At 30.1% G+C, this 16,118-nt stretch overlaps 1 protein-coding gene across 8 annotated transcripts in view; it reads left to right on the top strand.

Annotated features, from left to right (window-relative positions):
* Positions 1–16,118, top strand: part of LOC143244633 (uncharacterized) — a 56,105-nt gene that overhangs the window by 30,593 nt on the left and 9,394 nt on the right. For all 8 annotated transcript variants that reach the window (XM_076489661.1, XM_076489665.1, XM_076489662.1 and 5 more), the window contains 5 exons: positions 4,368–4,427; positions 6,593–6,636; positions 8,038–8,121; positions 8,416–8,519; positions 12,587–12,705. In XM_076489661.1, coding sequence (XP_076345776.1) covers positions 4,368–4,427; positions 6,593–6,636; positions 8,038–8,121; positions 8,416–8,519; positions 12,587–12,705 — 411 coding nt within the window. The remainder of the gene's footprint in view (positions 1–4,367; positions 4,428–6,592; positions 6,637–8,037; positions 8,122–8,415; positions 8,520–12,586; positions 12,706–16,118) is intronic.

Raw genomic sequence — 16,118 nt, 5'->3', positions numbered from 1 at the left:
ATCAAACGTAATACTACTGTGCCTTGGAACTCTACACCTTTGATCAAGGAGATTTCAGTCTTGGTATGTCAGTAGTTGGAATCTTGTATGTGGTCCACAGTGTTGTCTTCTGAGCCAAAGTTGACCTCCCTTTTCATGGGGAATTTGTTTATGAGGTCAAAAAATTTAGCCTATTTCCACTTCCTGCTTTTGTGGTTTTTCTTTGTACATTCCTTTGAATTTCCCTCATTCTTTTTTGTTGTGATATCTAAGCTTTATTACCTTTTGTTACTTTCTCATTCCTTCTAAATTCTGGTCTGACATTTGATTGTGTTGTTTTTCCCCTATTCTGGATACTTTCATCTATGTTTTTTGGTTCGTTTCTCAATTTCGTGATGATGTCAGCATGTCTTGCTTTATGCATTAGGCAGACACACATGCTTCAGCTTACCATATAATTCTTTCCTTCTGCATTATGGGCCAAAGTTTGATCATTGCATTTCCCAACCACTTCCAATATTTGCATCCATGCTGACCAGTCCTTTCTGAACTTTGTGCTGATGCTAGTGTGCCTCTTCCATGACATTTGGCAGACATATGCATGGTTTAGCTTACCATAGGTTTGAATATCCTTTTCTAGATTTTTGGTCATTGGAACTACTGATTCAGGTACCCCAACAACTCTCTTATGTTATCTTTCATCTATTCATCTCCTTTTTGGATCTATCTACTGTTCCTCTGAGGGCTTTTTGGTAGATGCATATTAATTTCTTTTATCCACATTGGTGCATTACTTTTGTTCAGTTTTGTCATTCCATATCTAGTTGTTTTGTTGTTGGATCTCCTTGACAGGAAACACCTTATTATCACGTGTGTTTGCCTGTTTCTTAACTGCTTGATCTTCATCTGACTCATTTTTTGGGCCAGTCTGTTTTTGGAAATGTCCCTAATTTATTTGAGACTTCTGTGGAAATTGTTCACCAGTATTTCTTTGTTTCTTCTCTTCTTTCTTAATTTTCTCAATCCTTTCCTGTTTCATGACTTCCAGCTTTCTCTCCTCTACCTGTATAGTTTTTAGAGCCTTAACCCATTATATTCACAAAATAGGACTACAGTTTGTTTTACCATTACATTGATAACTGGCATCTTTTAGTTCCTTACCAACAAATATCTTGCAACCATACCCATGTCTTTCTTTAGGATACAGCTTGTTTTGAGTTGCTTTTCAAGTTGAAAAAGTTACATTTCACCCACATTCAGTACCTTATTAATTTTGGAGTATTTTTCAACTGTTATTTCAGTAGGGTCCAACTTTCTTTGTGTTTGAGGGATATGGAGTGCATGGTATCCAAAGCTAGGCTTTACTCTTCTTTCTCTACACATGAAGTGGTTTTTTTTTAGGAAGGGGGGGGGACTTGTGATTCCATGAAACCTCTATCCCATGAGGATATGTATACATATTTTTCTTCATTATGTGCTGCACAGTCAGTGGAACCTTTATCAGGACCTCTTGGAGTTCTTCAAATTTCTTCCATCTTACAAATTGATTGTTGGCCATCTTTGATGGCATTCCTCTTTCTCCACCTTGTCCCAATCTTTATCTCTTTACAGGCACATTGTGAGAGCTAAGGAGGGTATTTCAATTTTAAGGAGGTTGCTAATCATTGATCTGTGGTCAAATCAACTTTAAACCAATCTTTTGAAGCTCCTGGCTATTTGTCAGGTATTGGATAATTTCATTGTTGAGGTACCTTCATTCTGGATGAATTTGTCATCTACCTCAATATGAAACTAATCCTCTGTTTTGGGCACCTTTTCCACATCCTTCAGTTCTTGCAAGGGAAGCATTTAGTCAGGATTGGTCCAATCTTTATATATCTACCTTACAATTTGTCTTCATCCCTGCGTCCTGTCACATTTTCACACCCTTCCCAACTGACTTTTCCCCATCTCACCAAATATTTTTTCAAGTGACTTTGACAATGGTTTATCCATTTGTACCATTGTAGGCTAGAAAGGCTACATTATCCAATCATTTTTGTATTTCCTGTTTTCTCTGTATTTTTCCTGTCTTTTTTTTTTTCTCCTGTTTTAGTCGTTTCTTCTTTTATGTCCTCTCCGACTAGTTCCAATTCTCCTACCAGATTGGAATATCAATATTGTCTTCCATGTCTACTCTTTCTTCCTCTGAGCCTTTAGCTTATTCTTTGTACCATCTTTCTTTCAAGAATTATTTTTTTAGTTTTCTATGCATGTGGATGTTATAAGTCAGATGTGTTTGCTACTGATGTTACCTGGATTCTTTATCACTGTCCCCATATTCTCCTTTATCCTTATCATACTTTTTCCTGAAAGCATTTGCAGTATGAGAGGGAAAAAACGTTCACAACTACTTCTCGTCTTTATTTCTCATCAAATATCATGAGGATTGTCCTTTGTCGTGTCATCTGCATTGCTTCTTTCTGTGGTTCCTATTTCTGACTTTTAGCACTTGGAGGTCCTCCTCAACTTAAGATCTCTCTCATGTTACCCTTACTTGTGGGAGCCTTTAACTCAATCACCTGGCTTATGCTTCATTGACTAAACATTATCATTGCATATACCAAGTTTTTTCACTAAATCCATTATCTCACCTTTTCCCTGGCTGCTCACTTGGACTTTGTCCTTCAGAGAAGGGTGTACAGGTTGGTATGTGGACTACATTTGACATATTTGTTGCATGTTACCTGCATAATTTGACTGTCTCTTCTTCATTTTAATATAATTTTCTGCCTGTTACCAGTCTGTATACCCTGTACCGGCTAGGAATGTGTAAGTTCTAATTTTTTATCATTTACCATTACACTGGCCTCTTTCACCATCCCTGGATCCTGCTTTTTCTTTGTCTTTTCTGTTTAGGTTAGTGATATGTAATTTTACAGTGGATGAAGAGTACATCTTGATACAGATATAGTAGGGTATTTTGAAAATGTAACCTCTATATATTAAATATCATACTCCATTGGTTCTCTTCAGATGTATTCTGAAGAGTGTTCATCTTGGAAACTTTTGACTTGTTTCTCTACCATTTCAATGTGAGATTACTCTAGCTCTTGTGTAAAAAGATGAAAGATATCTTATTGGAAGTTAGTGTTTTCCAATTCTGAAAATGTATTTGTGATAGATATTTCCCACCTGTCTTATTTACTTGTATACTTTTTGTTTTTTGCCTTATCATAAAGCAGTGAGTGTGATCTCCAGTATGAAGGAAGTCAGCTGTACTGGGATGGTGTATTGGTGGAGGATTTTTGAATTCTACAATGCATATATATCACAAGTTATCATGTGAAGTTAGGTAGAGTCTCAGGGTTTGTTGTGAGCAAAAACATACGTATGTAGGGCAGTACAAACTAAGGAAAACTGTCATTTATGTGAGAAGAGGTATCTATCAGAAATATGTTTTTAGTGTTGGAAAATATTAACTTTAAGCTAGTTGATTATTTTCATTAGTTGTAGCATTGATTATTACTTCTAATTGTCAGTATAGTGTATATACAGCATTACAAAATTTGAACACTTTCAGTTATCAATACAATTCTTTCACACAGAAAAAAATATTTCTTTTACTAAATAAAATAAAGATTTGTTCATAAATATACTGAGCATTTTTTTCTAGTCCATGTGTAGTGATTTTCATGTTAAGATTAAAAATACTTTTCTTTGTCTTAAGTTTCTCAGAGTTCTCATGTGTAATCTCTAACACATTTTTTTTTGGTAAAACTTCATATTTGACCCGTTATTTACTCTACCTTTTCTCAACAGAGTTAGTGATTTAGGCATGATCAACAGTTTTTAAAACTTTCTTTTGAGTATATGGCTGCAGGAAGTGAAGTATTCTGTTACATTTTAATTATCTTTACAAGTGAGAATAATTTGTCAAAAAGAATATAGAAGAGAGAGCTACTACAGTAACTGATGGCTATAATATGCTTTTTGATTATAGAGAATTGGAGGCATAGTTTGATTCAGTTGTTGAAAATTGTTCATTATATTCCAGATTTCTAGATGAATAGGGCTAGAAATTGTCTATAGAAGGGCTGAGATCATTGTTACGAGTATTGAAAGCCAAGATAAGAGGTTCTTTGTTATGTGGTCACCTTGTTGATAGGTTTGCAAATAAAATTGTATCTGTAGTTAGATTTATTTAAGCTTGTTCAGATGACAGACAGAAAGTGGCACAAATGATTGTGCTCATATTTTTGGAAAGTGAATTTTTACCTTTGGTTGTGACTTCAAGTGTTTCTAGTATAATGTTAATGGTTAATGTAAAAAGAAATAACAAATATAATTAAATTTTTTTAATCCAACGTTAATTCTATTGTCTAAAAGTTTTGTTTTGCTCGTTACAGGCTATAAAGACACTTTTTAAACACTTTGGAAAAATACAAAGTGTAAGGATACGATCAGCTGTAAGTAACATTTTCCTCTTATAACTTGTGAAAAGACTAAAGTAGATTGTTTATTAATATAATCTTGTATTAAGGCCTATAAGTGGAAGCTTTAAAGTAGTTCTTTATATAATTATTGGTAATTTTAATTACTTTTAGTATATTTATTATCAGAAACATGTTTTTCATTAACTCCTTTAAACTACCTTCAGTGCCAGTCACTGAGTTACATTCAAAATTTAATTAAACAACTTTACTATCAACATATGTCAATGAAATTAGTGTCATAATTTATATTATAAATTGTGGTTTTATGTTACCTGAGTTTTAATTCCTTTATTTCAAAAGAAACCTTTAAAAAATACTTAAACTACAGATTTGTTTTTTTGCATGATGCATGAGTGTTCATAAATCTAAGATTTTATAATCTTTAATCAGACAACTAAAAGTGTAGATGTCTGTCTAGAAATAAATTACATTTACTGTGCTGTTTATGTGTATGTTCCAAAGTGTTTTAACTGAGTTAATTTCAAACAAGAAATTCATTTTACCACAATTACCTTCTATACTTAGCCTTGTAGTTTATAGGATCTCATTGCAAAGAGGTTATGCTGTTAGGTAATAATTAATATGACTTTTAAAAGTGATCACATATGAAATACTTGTAGTCTAGTCACCACTTAGGTCTGTACCTCATTTTCTGATTTTTTGTTCTCTTTCTAATAGGCCAAATTTCTCCCTTTTTTCTTTTTATCAAAAGGGAGTGTTGAGGGGCTTTCTTTCTTTTTTAAAATTATCATGAACTTACATTTTTGTAAACTCTTGGTAGAAACATCTACACTCCACAGATATTGAACTTCTTCTGAAAACAAAGCCATTGTGCACATATGAATTGAGGCTACTTTGAATTCATTATAAGGAGCTATCTTTCAGAGGTATTTAAAGAACATCCTTAAGTTAGAGGTCCTTGCTGGTTTTTTCATCCAAAGAATTTCTGCTGTCTGATGTATATCGGCTTGTAAAGATGAAATTATACAGCCTACTGGTATTTTTGTACTGATGTTAACATTGCCACATCCACCTGCTACTCTAAGGCAGAATATCTTAATTGTAAAGCATGGTCTTATATTCCTAACCCTGTAAGGTGTTTCCTTCTGTTCATGTTTTTAGCAAATTGTTTGGCTTTGTTTAGCTTTTAACTTGTTCTATTTTTATTTTTTCTAGTGTTTCACTTTTGACTTTTGTGGTTTTTGACACAGATAGCTCTGTTGTTTTGCACCAATTGAATATACAACCAAGTAAAAGTTCAGAATTTAATGCTCATGCATAACAAGAGAACCAAACTGAAGTTTATTTTTTAGGGTTCTTTTGAAATAAGGAAATTGAAATATAGATGCATTAGACTTCAAATTATACATTGTTAATTTCATTGACATACATTGATAGTAAAGTTGTTTAATTAAATTTGGAATGTGACCCAGCAATGCTCCAGATAATGTTTTTCTGTAAGCAGTATTCACTCCTAGAATTCTGTCATTGGAAATAAATTTTTTTACAAATTACAGCAGTAACATTTTGTGATAAAAATTACTTTAACTGGGTATGGATTGCTTTATTATTTCACAAGGTGAAATTTGGCACAGGATTAATGTAGCAAATTATATCACCAGATGTAGTCACAATAAACACAAATAGTGACATCACAACTTTTGTTTGTTTTGCACACAAAACTGTTTCATTTATGAGTGCAGCAATAGAAACTGCTGGAGATTAGATAACATTTATTTTTGTAGCTCTTTCATATGAACTCTGCAAATTGTATGCAGACCTGCAGAAAGCTACAGTAATGCAACAGTTAATCATTGTACTACCACTATAGTGGTAGAAGCTATTTTTGTTTTTCTTTGGCAGTAAAACAACTTCTAATTATTCTTTTAAGGATGTAAGTGGTTAGTTTTTGTATGGGAATTATGCCAGTACATTCTTTATCTGGAGCATTGTCTCAGTTACTTGTGCAGAAAGGGTTAAATAACTAGGGGTAAAATTATGAGAGTTAAAATGAATAAATTAGAATGTTTGCTCATTAACTGCCTTTTTTGTAATGTCATATCAGTTAAAGAAATTAAGATATTGCACATTGAGAAATAGAAATGAAAAAACCTTGAATTTATATCTAATTTTTATAGATCCCAGTCAAACCAAAATTACCAAAAAGAGTAGCAGTCATTAAGTAAGTGAAAAAAGTGTGTGTGTATATATATATATATGTGTGTGTGTGTGTGTGTGTGTATTAATATAACAATATTTATGGATGATGCCTTTTTTAAATAGTCCACCCTTATCAATGGTTTGATTCACTTTGCATCTTTATCTATAGGCAAATAAAGTAGTTTGAAAAATTGTCTAAAATACCTGTTCTTCTTGCAGATTATTCATTTTATCAATTTGCAGATTTATGCTACTGCTTTAATGGTGTTATAACGTTTGGTTATCACTTACATACTAAAGGTATTTGTTGCTTTCATGCATTTAGTGTGATCAAAACAAATCATAAAGCTAGTACACACTCAGATTATAAATAACAAATCGTACAGATAATAAATATCAAGTGAAAAGGTTATCTATGCTTATATTATTGCTGTCACATGTAGCTACCTGTGTAACTATTTTCCATTCAACTTTTTGTTGATCAGGAGTTTGTCCTAAGATTTTCAGGAACTATTTTTTATGATCACCTATCAGTTCTTTTAAAAAAAATGTTTTGTGACTTGAATATTAAACATGAGTTGTGAACAAAAAAGTTATGTTTATTAAAACTGGAAGATCTCTTTCTTTCAAAGAAAGTTATAAATGGTTTTGCAAATAATAATAATGTAAAAATAGTTTTGCTTACATGCTGCTACAGATACCTCTGATAATTGAAGAATTTTAATCACTTGTTGGTGAGGAGTTTGTTGTAAAGTTTTAAATAATTACCATGCTTCTCTTTGATTTACTTTTGTCTTGAAATTGAATATTCTCTGTGAACAGCATCTTCCATTTGCATACAATAATTGCCATCTACTTCAACTTGACTTACAGCCAACTTCAGAGGGGACTTTCTTTGGTCTGTCTTAGTTGTGTGGTATTTTCCCTATTCTGTAAAAAATGTTGTCTGTTGAATGCTAGTTTATAGTTTTCAGAAGCTTAGTGCTAAATAGGAGAATAAAAAACGCTTATTATTGATAAAAATAAAAAAATGAGATGTTTGGGCACTGAAAGATTCTTATCATAACACTGGGATGATGTCTGGTTACTTTAGATATATCTTAATTTTTTTTTCCAACAGTTAAACTTTAATACAAATACAACTTAAGTTTTTAATAAAAGGTATTTTTTGTTCATATGTATTTTATAAGAAACACAGAAAAAATACAGTTTTCAAAAATATGTTATATTAATATCTATTTATATGTTCAGTGGAAATGAGAACTTGCATATTGTAGTAAAATATATTTTAAATTTGTCTTTATATTTAAAATACTATTGTCATTTGTTTTATATAAGGTCTATTTTTTACAGAATTAGTTGCATAGATCTTCACTACTTATTTTGTAGTATTATATGAATTGTTCAAAATGTTTATTTTTAGGCAAACTTTTCACCCAGAAAGAAATAACATTAATGCTTACATAGTATTCAGTAGTATTCAGAGTGCTGAGGAGGCTGTCAGTCTGTAAGTATTTTGTGCTTGATTCTGAATTTAGAAACAAGGTTATATTAAGCAATTCACAAAAATCCCCTCAAACCAAGAGGTTCATCTTAAGAGATTTAGATGAGAATAAGAATGAAGAGGGTTTATAAAAGTATGCATTAAGTAGGTTCTCTGTCACACAAATATATTCCTATTTTTAAAGTTCTTAAGGTCCATCAAAAACAAAGTTTATTTGAATACCATAATATTTCTCTTTAATTTATATTAATTGATTGGAATGTTAATATGGAATAATATATATTTTTTTTTTTCCAGTAATGGAACTTTATTTAAAGGTCATCATTTGAGGGTGGACAGAGTTATAAATGGCCATCAGTACAATAAAAATCGATCTGTTTTCATTGGAAACCTTCCTTTCAGTAAGTACTAACTTATGCACAAGAAACTATGCTTTATTTATTATAGACAACATTTATTTAATCCTGTGATTTAAATCAAGAAATTTGCTTATTACATGATACAATAAGTATATTGAATTTCAGATATATCTAGGAAGAGTGGAGAATTATTAATTCGAACACCATTCCGTTGATTGTTGATAACTTTTGAAATATCTGACAATTTTCAAGACGTTAGGAGATAAATCTTAGAAACTTGTGTTATATCAAATATTTATAGTAGATTTTGTTTAACCCTTTCATGATGGGCTCGATGTAAAATATGCAAGTTCATCTACACATTTACACTATAATTTTTTGTAGTGTATTTTCATAAAATCACAAGTTTTTTGTTCACAAAAAAATTCAATTTTTTAATGAAATATTTTTATTAAAGATTTGTTTGTGAAAATAGTTTTATTACTAGTCTGAGTGCAAAGTAATTTCATTTTATGATTAAGAAAACTATTCTTTGTCTCAAAAATCTCGAGTATTATTTGCATAGTCTATAAAGCCTAAATATATTTCAAATGTTTGTTTTTGGTAAGATTTTATATTTTATATTATTTTGAATGCTCTAAATGTATGAGGTCTGTTACCTAACCAACCTTGTAACAATTATAAAAAAATTAAAAAATATATATAAATTATGTTTTTTATGGCAGAATAACTATATATTATAACAGAAAAATATAAATGTTTGGTCTTAGTAGCTGAAGTCTCATAATACTACATATTTATTATATTGACCTTCCAGTCATGCCTATCTAATATTATGTCACTTGCATTGACGTGGTGCATGTGCACTCATCTTACATATCCAGTAAGATAAAACTGACCTTTAGTTTTCCTTGTCTTGGCTGGTTGTGTTTAGTGGACTAGTATTTTGTAATATACAGTCACATTTCAATTATTGTACAATTTATATGTATGCATATAGATTAGTATTATTTATAAATAAATTATTAAACTTATTTTTCTTAAAATATAAAACAATAACTCAAGAAGTAAAGAATTATCTCTTCTAGCTATGACTTATGAACTTGTTTGCTGCTGGAAATAGGTTGCTAAGCCTTTTAAATTTTCATATGTGAAGGATACCAAACAAAATTATTTTTAGGTTTTATATACACAGTTGTATAACAAAAAAATCATAAATAACTACACTGATACAGTAAAATTCCACTATCGTTTACTAAGCTTAGTAACTAAGACGGGTGGAGAACTCCATGGCTGCTAGCCATGTGGCTAGTGGATAGTACAGTTATGGCCATCTTGAGTTTAGGAATAAACTTTTCCATCATTTATTTTTGATTGCAAGTTTGGTAATCAGCAACTTCATTGCCTCACATCATGACTAATGTTGCTGGTTTCATCACTGCCATAGACTCTGCAAATTTTGTAACGTCAGTCAGGTTTAGATGTTTGTTATCGAATGTGCATTGTTTTGCATGTGCTTGTATACATATGTTTATTGTGCAACTTTCAAGTATTTATATTTTGTTTCTTATCTTATAATATGGATAGGTGGATTATTTGAAAACAAAAGAATCCAGGTGATGGTGAACACTCAGAATGTAAAGACAATCTAATTGATCCTGGCATTACTGCCAAAAAAAGAATGGTGTGTGACTGGAAAAATGTGAAACAAAAATTTAATGAAAGTTGGGAATTGAAATTTGCAGTGTTTAAAGCAAATAATAAATCAGTGTGTCTTTTGTGTAACAAAGTTTTTAGGAATAATAAAGTATACAACCTTAAGCAACACTAACAATTTTCACAAAGAATTTGATGTAAAATTTTCAATTGATACCAAAATTCGTATGAATAAAATTAGTCGTCTGAGAGCACTACTTTATGAACACAGTGGAGGCCTAAAAAGATTTTTATCATCGATAGAACTTACGTTAGCTAGCTACAAAGTAGCTTGGATTCTAGCTAAAAAAAAGAAAAATCATGCTTCCATCTTTCCATTGCATTTTGCATCAGAAAAATTTATGTGCTCAGATGTCTAAAAGTGATGAATTGAAAAATTTAATGGACATTGATGTAAAAAATTGTGAGTTATATTAGAAGTGGAACTTCTCTCATCCATCAACAGTTTGAGTCTTTGAAGAAAAGCAGTGACCGTACTTTTGATGACCTTACTGATTTTACAAATGTAAGATGGTTAAGTAGAGGAAAAGTCTTGACATAAGACAATTGACTTCCTTATTTCCTCAAATAAAAGAGTATCTTGTTGAAAAAGGTAAGATTGAAAATTTCCCTAAAATTGGAACTTTGTCATGGCAGTGTGATTTGTACTTTCTGTGCAACATGATGGCTCACTTGAATAATATGAATACGAAGCTTCAGGGAAGAGGTAAAATAATAAGCGAACAACACAGTCTATTCATGAATCTCAATTAAAGCTAAACCTCCTTGCAGAGCAATTACAAAAGAATGATTTGAAACATTTTGCAAAGTTGAATAGTTTTCTAGAAAATAATAAGGACTGATTTCTCTGATGCTAAAGATGATCTATATGTAAACTGGATCAAACATCTTCTCTCAGAAATTTGAATCACGTTTCTTTGAATTTAAAAATTGGAAATTGATATTTTAATTTATGCATGATCCATTTCAACTTGACTTAGGAAATTTTAGTAAGAAAATTACATCTTTTTCGTCTTTGGATAAGTGTGGATTTGAAGGTGAGATGCTGACCCTGCAAATTGTAGAACACATTAAAGGTAAACAAAAATGTTCTATCAGAGAGATGTGGCTCACTATTCTGATAAATGTGAGTCTTCCAAAGATAGCACTTTAAAAATTATTTTCCATGTTTGGATCCACATTGTATGCAAGTCAACATTTTCTACGCTAAATTTTCTCAAGTCTAGATACAGATCTCGGCTTACTGACAAATTTAGAGGAAGAACTATATGTTCATTGAGCATAGATATCAAGCCAAATTTCATGAAACTTGTTGATGAAAACCCCCATCAATTTTCACATTGAAGGTTAGTTAAAATGCAATTATTTTAATTAAACTGACTTTTTTTTTTTTTTAATAGTGTAGCCAATGTTGTTACATTAGCCACAGTTATGGCTACTATGAAAAATAAGTTGCCCACCCCTCAAGTAAGATGTATTTAAATTTTTAAAAAATGTGAAACTTTGATCAGTCTAAAGACACAATCTACCTTCTTTACATCTTTGTTCAAATGAACATGATAGCCATTTCACAAATTAAAATGGCTGAGAAAAACTACCAGATGGACTTTTAAACTGGTGATTGGTTATTCACTTATTGTATATTGAAGTAAATGTATTAATAGGGACTGTTTTGAAAAGTGGAAAGAGGTGAATGCAGTCATTGTATTTGATTCAGTACATAAGCCATATATCAGCAAAAAATAGAAAGATATGAGGTTTTTATTTTATATTCTATCTTGTCAATATTAGTAATTTGAGTTCCTAATTTGTACAAAACTAGGGACTTAGTATTTTGACATCACAATCATAAAGAGTGTTGTATTCAATGTACCACGTGAGTCAGTAAAATCTATATTTAGGTGTTTTCTTTTATTATTTTGCTTTTAACTTAATAGGTTATCTCATATATGATATTAAAATTTGATTCATAATTTACAATTTGATACTAAACTTACTAATATAATTTCATAAGTTCAACAAACTCAATGACACAGCTTTTGACCCATTACCCATTGTGAAAGGGTTAATTAAGATATGTTTTGTATGTATTTTTGCTGTAGCCAGAGTTCTTAAATGTTACTTTTTTGGCCACAGTACAGATATACAAGGTTATTAGTTTAAAAATGTGAGAAAGCAAAAATGGTTTATGAAGACTCTCTGAATTGACTGCACTTTTCTTATCTTTTCTTGGTTTTGTTTAGCCAAAACATTAAAATTTTGTCTTTTATTTGTATATTAATACCAAATATTTAACATGTAACATCGTTTTCTTAGTTTTCTATAAAAGTGTAAGATAATGTGAAGAACACCAAAAGCACCACCATAGATTGCAAATTTTTTTCTTCCTTTAGATGCTGAAGAGGAAGAACTTTATAGGTTCTTCAGTGAGTGTGGCGATGTTGCTGGTGTTCGTATTGTTCGAGACCCTCTCAGTGGGCTGGGGAAGGGATTTGGATTCATTTTGTTTAAGGTTTAATTTATATATTTTAGTGTTACTCACCCAAAAATTATCCATTAGTTGTTTTTATGCTAATGTTGAATTAAGATTCCATGATATTGTTTTTGTTCTCACACTTAATGGTATATTGTGAAACATTACTGATCTTTTGGGACAGTACTTCTGTGAAATGTTACATATTTAGAGAGTAATGAACTGATTGCCACACATTTTGTATATAAAGTGAAGAGTTAAAATTTTGCCTTTGTTAATTGAGTATTTTGCAGTAAGCTTGGTATAAAATACATGAGGTCATATGCACACTTGCACATGTTAAGTAATTGTACTATAACTTTTAATATAGTATGTATATCTTCACATAATTTGGTAAATGTTTAGTAAACACGTCTTTTACATTTGAACAGTCAGATTTTTTTTAAATGAAGTATTTTTACGAAAGATTTGTCAATTAATGTATTGAGTCTGTCTCATTACTAGTCTGAGTGAGAAGTGATTTACATGTTATGATTAAAAAACTATTCTTCATCCCAAAAATCTGAAATATCGTTTGTATACACTTTATAACCTCCTAAACGTATTTCATATGTTTGTTTTCAGTAAGACTTCATATTTTACGTTTTTTTCCTATCCTAACTCCATACAATATCTGTCAATTTGACCAACTTCATAATCACAATAAAAAGATTAAGAAATAAATACAGATTATGTTTTTCATTCTAGAATAACTAAATATTATGTGAAAATGTGTAGTCTAAGTAGCTTAAATCTCCTAACATTAAACATTTACATATGTTGTTTTTATTATATTAATCTTTCAGTAGTATCTGGTTAACACTGTAGAAGTTGCTATGATGCTGGATATGCACACTAATGTTACTGTATCCAAAAATACTGTCTTGGTTCTATTTTAGTAGTCTAGTACTTTGTAAAATAGTCACATTTCAGTTTTAATACATTTTATATTTATATACATTGTTACTGTTTTAAAAAAAAGTTCTTAATTTCAGTTGTTTTTCTTAAAACATAGAACAATAAATAAAGAATTATAGAAAATAAATGTTTTCTAGTTATAACTGAACTCATTTGTAGGTCACTAAGCCTTGTAAAAATTTCCATTTGGAGGATGTAAAATGAAATAATTTTGTTTCTTTAAGGTTTTATATATGCATTTTGAAATAACCAAAAATTATGTATTAATATATCAATACCATAAAATTCCACTATAATTTACAAGATTAGTAATATTCTTTTGGGTCTTAAAAAAAATATGAAATTTCTAGTTCACTAAACACATTTATCATTTTAAATCCACTATGAAAAGATAAAGTTTGCTATGTTAATACTTTACAAAGGCTCAGATAATCACATAGAAAACATTCTAAGCTTTTAAATTGTTATTCACATTTTGTAGACGGAAGTAGGTGTAGATCAGCATTTTGAAAAGTGGAAAGAAGTGGATGGGGTCCAGTGTTTTGATTCAGTACATTCAATAATATCTCTTTAAGTAGAAGAGATAGGATGTTCTTATTTTATATTCTAGATTGTTGGTATCAGTAATTTGAGTTCCTAATTTGTAAAAAAACTATAGACATTGTATTTGGACATCACAAACATCTGATTTGAATCAGCACTGCATCCAACATACCATATGACACACAAAAACCAATAGTTAGGATTTCTTACTTGATATTCACTTTTAAATTAAGAAATTAATTGATCTTACTAATTTAAGAATTACAGTCTACAATTTGATATCAAACTTGTAGGAATACATTCATAAATAGTAGTTCAATAAAATTTTGAAAGCTAATCACCAAACGTGATATGACATTGCCCATAGAAATAGGGTTATGTAGTGAAAAGAGTACATTTGATAGATTTATGGATGTGCACTATTCATGGTCTACTTTTTTGATGATGTAATTATTACACTTATAAAAACTGTATAAAGAACAGCAAAGAATTTGTGATTTCTGTTATTTTTAGAAATGTATCTTAGTAATAATATTTCTTTGAATTTTTAGCCTGTATGCCAAGTTCTTAGTACCTATAATCTGTAAATTATCTTTGTGTTTAGTTAGTATCAGGAAGTATAATGGAGGGGTGATGTATTTTCTGGTGCAGTAATTTAGCTTTTATGTTTGAAATAAGTAAAATTTCACTGTCAAGTGTAACTCACAGTAAAAAGAAGAGCAATAAACCATGTGAATGACAATAAAATTTTAAACAGTATTTCTTCTTTTATATTTTTTGAACATTCCAAAAAAGTGTGACATTTCATGTGTTTTAACTGTGTTGTCATAAGCCAAAGGCCATGTCATTATTGCATTTGTTGACTCACATTCAAAATTTTATTGAACTGCTATTTACTGAATTTATGTTAGTAAGTTTAGAATGAAATTGCAGATTGTAATTCAAATTTTAGTATTGTATATTTCTGTGTGTGTGTCTTTCTCTCTCTCTCTCTCTCTCTCTCTCTATATATATATATATATATATATATATTGGTTAATTTCTTAATTTAAAAATAAATATTAACCCTTTCGGTCCGGTCGTGAATCAAAAGCCATGTCGTTGCATTTGTTGACATTAAATGAATTTGTCAGTAAGTTTGGAATCAAATTGTAGGTTATAATTCTTATATTAGTATGATCAGTTATTTAATTTCTTAATTTAAAAGTAAGTGTTAAAATAATGCATCTAAATGTAGATTTTAGTGAGTCACATGGTATGTTGAATGCAGAACTTTTTAAAATTACATGTTTGTGATGTTAAAATACTAAATATGTAGTTTTGTACAAATTAGGAAATCAAATTACTAATATTATCAAGGCAAAATAAAAAATTATGACTTCATGTTTTTTTTTTATTTTGCTTATTTACTGAATTATACAACTTTCCTTTTTTACTAGATTTGAAGCAGTAAGGTAAGACTTTAGTGAGCTCAAAATTTCATATATTTTTAAACCCAAATACAAGTTAAAAGGTGGCATACGAATAACCAATCAGTAGCTTAGAATGTCCCCAGAGTGGTTTTCTATGTCAGTTTAATTTTTGAAAATGATACAGCATTATTTTGATCAAAGATTTCAATGAGATAGGGTGTGTCTGTAGTTTATTCAAAGTTTCAAATTTTTTTAAATATAAATATAAGTTACTAAGCTTAGTGAATTATAGTGGAATTCTATGGTATCAGTGTAGGTGTGTATGATTCTTATTGTTACTGGGTATGTGACCTGATTGCACATGCACTGCATCAATGTAAGTTATGCAATGTTAGCTAGGCATGACTGAAAGGTCAATATAGCATATATCATTATAAGACTTAAGCTACTTAGACTAAACATTTGTATTTTCCTATTATATGTAGTCATTTCAGCATGAGAAAAGCATAATTTGTATTCATTTCCTAATTTTTGATGGTT

Source organism: Tachypleus tridentatus, chromosome 2 (assembly GCF_004210375.1).
Source record: "Tachypleus tridentatus isolate NWPU-2018 chromosome 2, ASM421037v1, whole genome shotgun sequence".
NCBI classification, from domain to species: domain Eukaryota; kingdom Metazoa; phylum Arthropoda; class Merostomata; order Xiphosura; family Limulidae; genus Tachypleus; species Tachypleus tridentatus.
Note: the sequence above shows the minus strand (reverse complement) of the source record. Positions and strands in the feature narration are given on the sequence as shown.